General features: G+C 35.4%; 1 protein-coding gene across 8 annotated transcripts in view; it reads right to left on the bottom strand.

Annotated features, from left to right (window-relative positions):
* The window catches only part of LOC108733410 (disks large 1 tumor suppressor protein), a 436,917-nt gene that overhangs the window by 262,091 nt on the left and 166,421 nt on the right, over positions 1–8,405 (bottom strand). For 6 of the 8 annotated variants that reach the window (XM_025973536.1, XM_025973519.1, XM_025973520.1 and 3 more), the window contains exon 1: positions 3,552–3,810. The exons of the other annotated variants lie outside the window; for them this stretch is intronic. In XM_025973536.1, coding sequence (XP_025829321.1) covers positions 3,552–3,798 — 247 coding nt within the window. In that variant the 5' untranslated portion in view covers positions 3,799–3,810. Of the gene's footprint in view, positions 1–3,551; positions 3,811–8,405 lie in introns of those variants that run through there. 8 annotated transcript variants of the gene reach the window in all.

The following is an 8,405-nucleotide window of genomic DNA, read 5'->3' on the forward strand; positions in this document are numbered from 1 at the left end:
TTTTTAAGTTCTTCAATAATTAGTGTAAATAAATAGTTTTTGTCGTTATCAGTCTTAGAAGTTAATTTTGTTAAACTCACGAATATTACAATACGTTCACCGGTACATATAAATTTTGTATTAAATAGAATTTATTTTATTAATATTGGAATTAAGCTCCTAGAAGCTCTCGAATAGGAGTAGCTAATGCTGTTCATAAAATTGTGCATTTCTTTGATGCATAGGTAATATTCTAAAACGTCTTCGTAAGGATAACAAGTGATATCATAATTTCAGACGTTGCGGTATTATCTGGAGATAGCAAAGCTGCGATAGGTGAATATATTTATAAGCTCGACTAATGGAAATGCAGTGCTACGTGGAAACTTGAGCAAATTGATAATCTCCGTTTGGTTTGGCTTGAAAAGGCGTCGTTTATAATCGGGTACAATTCTCCAGGATTAACAATGGTTCGTTAGCATTGTCGGTTCTATTGAGTAAACAATTGGGGAAGTAACCGATAACACTCTTTAGTCACCAGAGAACAAGGAATATCGACAAATCCTTTACAATAGCGCTGTTATCGTTTCAAACTTATTATGAAAAACAAGTATATTACGTACTAATGCGCTTCAGCAGTAATGAACCTCAAATAAATACGAAAGAAGATAACTTTAGTGTTTCAACCCGTGTTAATAATAAAATCTGTTACAAATATCGAGACATTTAGAAGAAGAAGTTTCTTTCTTACAAAAACCGGCGCAAAGTAGAAAAGAACAGCACTAGGCCAGAAAAGGAAGGAGACAATTCTCGGCTAAACTCTTAACCGGTGAGGAGCGTATAATCCGTACATTACTTCACGGGAAAATTGATCATTTTATCCACTACAATTGCATTGTTCAAATGTGTTGTTATTCATGCCATTTACTACTGAAAATATTAACAAGACGTTTATTTATATTTGAAGACATCTTAAAGGCTTTAACAATTGTTTTCGACTCGCACTACTATTCATGATTGAACAAAACTTTTGGCAGGTACTGTATGAAAAAGTATGCTTAATGAACAATAGTCGAGAGTATAATGAGCTTTTTTCTCCCTACCTACGATTTTGCCAGCGCGCATCCAAGACATTGGAAGGGGCACTTCNTATTTCTTCAACAGAGGACGGACCGCCAAACAAAACTTGGTGACGCTTTTATGACTTACGCCGTTTATACTCCTGTCTTTAGTCTTCCTGGGTTAGACACAATCACAACCGTCCAGAAATTGGACCTCTTCTCATTAGCCAAGAAGACTAGAGATAGGAACATAAACTTAACCCGAAGTTAATTGGTCTTAAAATTATTTATTGATTACATAGGTTAGAAAAAAACAGGAGTCCCTGCGCGATGAGCGACTGCATATAGATTTCGGTATTATCAGATGTCAAATAAAAAACATAACCAAGAGGTCAATTGTAAGCATGGTGAACTGATTTTTGAAAAATGCACATGCGCGAATCATAATCATAATACCTAACAACGCAAACAAGAACAGCCTGCGCGCACATGAAATCGCATATGCGCTACCTTACTGCGCAACGACTGTCTCTAATCTTCTTATCATTGATAAAAGACAGTCATTGTCATATGATGCACGATGTTCAAAAAGTTTTTTTTTATGTGGTTCATTTACGGCAATGATTAATTTATTAACTTACAATACATATTAAGCAACATTTAGCGATTGGTGACCAAAATTTGATGATGAAATAATCAAAAAGTTGGTTGCTTGATCGGCGACCATCATTTCCGCAAAATGATCTAAAGATACGTAATTCGAAGCAAATTTTGGATCAATTGCGAATTCGGTAATTGTCCAGGATTGGAACTCCACACCAAAATCGCTCCAAAAATATTTTCATCGATTTCTAAGAGTTCAATAATTATATTTGAGGTGGGGGAGACACATTTTTTTATTACAGCATACATCCAACAAGGTCCATTTAAATATATGGATATCTACTTACTGAAACGAATCCCGGCGTAGCCAACCTCAACGTGATAGGCACGTTACCATAATCGAATAATTCGATTGGCAAAATGTAGCATCGTGCTACAGATGGCGTTTACTGCGCCATTTGTAGTATTTTCTAAGAATATTGGAAATTTTGGAGGTGTTGTAGGGTAAGGTAATTATATATATACTTTTAAGGTCACCTACTATTTTAGCCATAAAAAATCGAAAATGGATTAATATTCGTGATTCTGGTCTCAGATTGTTCCATTTTACGGGGGACTGATGAAAAAAAAAATAGTAGAAATGTCGGAATTCAATATTTCTAACAGTTAGTAGCTTTAACCCTAGACAAAAATTTTCAGTCTCTCAGAGTCTTTCAGCGTCTCTCACAGTCTCTCAGTTACTGCCTAGGTGTTTTTATTGATCTCTCACAATCTCTGTATGAGAGACAATAAAATTGTTAATTCAGAGATTCGAGTCTCTCACAGAGAGACTGAATGAATAAAACTGAAAAATTGAGAGACTCGAGTCTCTCGTAGACACACTGGGATCTCTGAAATATGTTAAACTTAGAAAATCTTAACCATGTCTATCGAGACACCACTTATTGAGAAATTCGAGTCTCTCATTCAGAGACTGGATACGAAATGAGGATCTCTCTATGAGCGACTCGAGTCTCTCGTTCAGAGACGCTAAACAGTTTTTTTGACTCTCGACAGTCTCTTTCAACGACACCAGAGAGACTCGATGAGAGACGGAGACTCGAGTCTAGATTTCAGAAACTCTGAGAGACTGAACATTTCTATCTCGGGAAATGGCAAAAAAACTGAATTTAAGCAGTTTATTTTTTCAGTTGTTACAGCTTAAAATAAAATCATTGGAAAACAATCAATTTTCATATAAAATTCATAAATGTTAGTAATGAATAGTTACTCATGAGTACTTAGTGATTGGTAAAACATTGGCAAGTGTCAGGGAGGAGGTTTGTTAAAAGAGCATGAAAAGAATGCTCTTTAATTAGGATTGTTCAGTAACACTGATCCAATTCTTTTCAATTGACAAAAAGTAACTCATGTTCACAAACTGATTTTTTCCTTGATGTTCCTTTAACATACGCCCCCTCCTCCCCGCACCCACCAGCCACTATTCTACTGTCCATTATTTCAACTTATTAAACATTAATTTTTTTCAATGTTCATTTTTTTTTCATCAATCTGCTGTAAAATGGAACATATTGAGACCAGAATGATGAAGATTCATCCATTTTTCGATTTTTATGACCAAAAAACTAAGTGACCGTGCAAGTGTATAACTACCAGGCTTTTTTGGTAAGTTCCTACTATATGTAGATATCTTACGTATTTTAACACCTTACATTCATGTTTCCATGTTTTAATTACATTGACAACTCAATATGTAATAATATTACGATCTGAAGTCTTTTTTTTACTTCTATGATAACTGACTTATTTTTCATAGGCGCCACAACAAACATTTGGAAACGATTTACAATTTTGTAAGACAACTCAACGAACAATTATTCTAATTCCGAAACATAAACCAAACCTTACCTTCTTTGGGTGGGTTATAACCATGTATTTCGCAAAATGGCGATGGCACCGCAAGAGTTTCTGGTGGCGGACATTCCGATTGTAGAAGTCGTGGAGTATCCACCGATAAGATTGATATAGCAGGTTGTTGCTCTCTAACGTTCCGTTTCGATTGCACTTCACGTTTACATTTCGCACACCGTTTCAATTCCGAACGCACTCTTAGCAACCACACCATTCCAAAGAGGGCCATATCAAGGGACATCATGGCTGACAATGGTGACACATCGTCGTCGGTACCCGTTCACGCCACTCGACACAACATTGGCAACAACATCGCAACGTATCTATCGAAAACTGCACTGTTCCAAACGTTACAAATACGATTCCAATAGATTATTATTTAAAGTATTGTTTCGACGAATAATTAATAAACTTCTCTACCTACAAGATTGATAATAATATAATTTATCAAAAGTATTTAATCGTAGATTGTGCAACAAGATGAAAGAATGTGAGCAAAGTCTGGAGTACACGAACTGCGGTACAAATGCCAGTCTTATGCCGGGATCGCACGAGAACGAACGAATAGATCGTCATCCCAACCAGTGGCATGTACGATAATCACACGAGCTTGTACGAGCCTGTAAACGCAGCATAACTGCGTAGAAGACTGGCAGGTGCTATGCTTCATATCGTGGTTTGTTATTTCTTCAACAGAGGACGGACCGCCAAACAAAACTTGGTGACGCTTTTATGACTTACGCCGTTTATACTCCTGTCTTTAGTCTTCCTGGGTTAGACACAATCACAACCGTCCAGAAATTGGACCTCTTCTCATTAGCCAAGAAGACTAGAGATAGGAACATAAACTTAACCCGAAGTTAATTGGTCTTAAAATTATTTATTGATTACATAGGTTAGAAAAAAACAGGAGTCCCTGCGCGATGAGCGACTGCATATAGATTTCGGTATTATCAGATGTCAAATAAAAAACATAACCAAGAGGTCAATTGTAAGCATGGTGAACTGATTTTTGAAAAATGCACATGCGCGAATCATAATCATAATACCTAACAACGCAAACAAGAACAGCCTGCGCGCACATGAAATCGCATATGCGCTACCTTACTGCGCAACGACTGTCTCTAATCTTCTTATCATTGATAAAAGACAGTCATTGTCATATGATGCACGATGTTCAAAAAGTTTTTTTTTATGTGGTTCATTTACGGCAATGATTAATTTATTAACTTACAATACATATTAAGCAACATTTAGCGATTGGTGACCAAAATTTGATGATGAAATAATCAAAAAGTTGGTTGCTTGATCGGCGACCATCATTTCCGCAAAATGATCTAAAGATACGTAATTCGAAGCAAATTTTGGATCAATTGCGAATTCGGTAATTGTCCAGGATTGGAACTCCACACCAAAATCGCTCCAAAAATATTTTCATCGATTTCTAAGAGTTCAATAATTATATTTGAGGTGGGGGAGACACATTTTTTTATTACAGCATACATCAAAGGGTATATGGTGTATGTATAGCTATTTCTTCTTTTAATATTAATAAAATAATTTTATACAGTGACAATCATGTTATAAGGAGATTAAAAGCTTCCGGCCCTGATCTCCTCACCCAGTTCTTCTCGTACCCATTGAATTTTGAAAAATTATTATTTTTTTTATGAAATCATAAAAAACTGCCTCAGCCACCTTCTAATACCTAACTCGTATTATGTAGAATGACCGAAAATCGATCAAAACAATTTTGGAACGATTTTGGTCTGAAGCCCCCATTCTGGATAATTGCCGAGAATTTAAAATTAATGATAGTAGGCTGATACGTACCTACTGTGCGACCTGTAATTCAATTACCCATATTAAAATATTTTACCTCTCTATCCTACTAATAAAATCGAAACAGTAATGGCGTTCATTAAACAAGAAACTAAAGAAAAGACAATTTAATTCCTAGTTGTCACTCCGTAAAGTTGCAGTTCAAATGTATCCATTCCCAAAAACCGTTTTCACCTCACTTGCTCCTTCAGAAACCGATTGGAACTTAGTAAAGGTACTTTACTTCTTTCGCATAAAAAGGGATTTTATTTAGCTTTCTTTTCCGGTTCCGCAAAAGACTTCTTTGGTTCAATCCGGCGGAAAGCTCTATCGTATAAAAAGAATCGGCAGAACTGTGAGCGTCAGTTCACGAAAGTTGGTCTTCGAAACTTCTGAAAACTCGCCTTTTCAATACGTTTTGGCACAAAATACCGCCCCGACGCCGACGTCCTTGTCGTCTTCACACTCAGAGACATTCGCTAAGTCCGCCGTTATCATTAACAGGCTTCGCTCTCTCGCGTCAACCTATAAACAGAAAACTTATCCAATGAACGAGGCGATTTCTTTTTAAGTCAACGACCTTAATTTACGAAAATCGATCTGCAGTAATTCAATACCAACTCTTCAGCCAATAAAGGTAATTACAATTACTATTCTATGTGTGTTTAGTCGTTCACTTTATTGGTATGGGGCAGGGTTAACCGTCGATGTTGGCCAACACTCGAACTTTTCAAATTAACGACGTTTCGACGAGATTTAGTCAACCTCGTCAGGGTCTTATATTCCATATTTTGGCCTACCTGAGCTACTGTATTTTTTGTAAATCTGACTAACATTATTAATGCGAATGTGTTTTTTTGTTTGGTTTTTATCACTTCACGCCTTAACTATTCAATCGATCATTATAAAATTTTGTACACATATTGTCAGGGGTACAAAAAAGTACATAGGGAACCTTTTCATCATCATTATAAGGTAGCCAGTCCTAAGACTAGTTGGACACGTACCTCCACTTTTTCCTATCCTGAGCTAATCTTTGCATTTCCTTAAAACTAAAACAACCCACATGCTTAACTATTTGCGAACAGTAATCTAATCTAGGTCTACCTATACCCCTCCTAACTCCTACTTCTGCCTCTAATATGTCTCTGACTAGACCTTCATGTCTGAGAAGGTGTCCTACCAGCCTACCTCGCCTATTTCTTATTGAGTTCCATAGAGTCCTCTGTTCTCCTGTTCTTTCTAATACCTCTTCATTTCTAACCTTCTCTATCCATAATATCCTCATCATTCGCCGGTAACACCACATTTCGAACGCTTCTGACCTTTTTTTTCTGTCGCGCCCACTGTCCATGTTTCGCACCCGTACAACGCGCGCTCCAAACATACACCTTTTATCTTTCCCCAAAGGTTAGAAAAATTACTTTTATATGGTCGTCAATGATCTTTGACACGCTTTTACGACATCAATGCGAGCGAAACCGCGGGTAAAACCTGTCATAAAATTTGTACACACAATGTCTGGGATACAGAAAAGTACAAAGGGTGCCTTATCCACAAAAAAATATTGTTCCCGAGGAGAGAAATATTAGTTTTATGTAATCGTCGATGATCTTTGACACACATTTAGGACATCAACGCGAGCAAATAGCCGCGAATGAAACCTAACCTGAAATTTTGTACCCACAATGTAATGGATGCAGAAAAGGACATCCGGTACCTTTTATCCAGAAAAAAAACTGTTCCTAAATGATAGAAAAATTAGTTTTATTTGATCATCGATAATCTATCAAGAAATTTTGTACAGATATTAGGATGCTACACTTTGGTCAAATAATTTTAATAGTTCGGTTAGTCTAGGACAATTTTCAGATAATCAAGTGATATTTTCAGATTTTTATTCGGTTAGCATTTTGCCTGATCTGTATATCGGTATAATTGTAAATACCATTAGAGAAGGTATAGGAAACGCCAATAGAAGAAGATCGATAAGGAAAAGGACGTAAGAAGAGGTATGATTCTAGGACACCTTCTTAACATTTGAATCTCTTTTTCCATTTATGATAATTTTGCCAAGTCTTTTCATCTACTCTAAGTAATTAATTGAAAATAATGTGCAATAAACAACATTTATTCCGCATATTAAAGGTGATTTTCAATGTTATTCTCTTATTAATTGTGACATTATGCTAGTGTTAACCCGATTATCGAATTTGATTCAATCCCTTTTTACCTTTCCTGATTATATCCTGTACAATTTCCAAATTTTAAGAAAATTTGTTTAAACAAGAACTTTAACGAAAAGCTCAATTCTAAAGTTAACGTCAAAAATTAACTCGGAATTAAGAACTCATTAAAGTTGGAAATTAACAAAGACTTCCTGATAAACTTAATTGATCAGATTTTTAATTAAGAAGTTATAAGGTTTGCAAATATTTATTTAATACCGATTCTGAGAGATGAAAAAGAATTTGATATTGATATAAAAAACACAAAATTAACGGGAAACGGCGAGTTGACAGAGACTACTATAATAAATTAGGATTATTAGCAAATTAAAGATATTGGACAAAGGCCATAGGACGATAAGCATAGTGAATCGGCCCCAGAGGAATATCTGGATAATTTTTTCAGGGGACATTGATACTAATGAGGTACGTTAATTTTGAAAATTTTAGACCTCTATCTATTTTGGTTTTTGAATAAATTCAAAAAAACGAAAAATCAGAAAATAATTTTTTTCTCAAAAACGGCTCAATCGATTTAATTGAAATTTATACACGTTATGAAGGTATATAAGGGCTATACTCGGAAAAAATAACAGCTCATAATCTTTATAATAACCATTAAAAACAGGCATTTTTTACCGAAATTATTTTTTTTCTTTATGATAATGTTCTAGAACAATTTTGAAATAAACTTTTTTTTATGCCCTTTTTAATATAGAATAACCCCTCAAATTCTTAAATCGATCAGAAAGGTACGCCATATTGAAAAACAAGAAAAACCGATTTTTTTTATATAAAAATC

The sequence above is a fragment of the Agrilus planipennis genome, unplaced genomic scaffold, assembly GCF_000699045.2.
Source record: "Agrilus planipennis isolate EAB-ADULT unplaced genomic scaffold, Apla_2.0 scaffold49, whole genome shotgun sequence".
In the NCBI taxonomy this organism is placed as follows: domain Eukaryota; kingdom Metazoa; phylum Arthropoda; class Insecta; order Coleoptera; family Buprestidae; genus Agrilus; species Agrilus planipennis.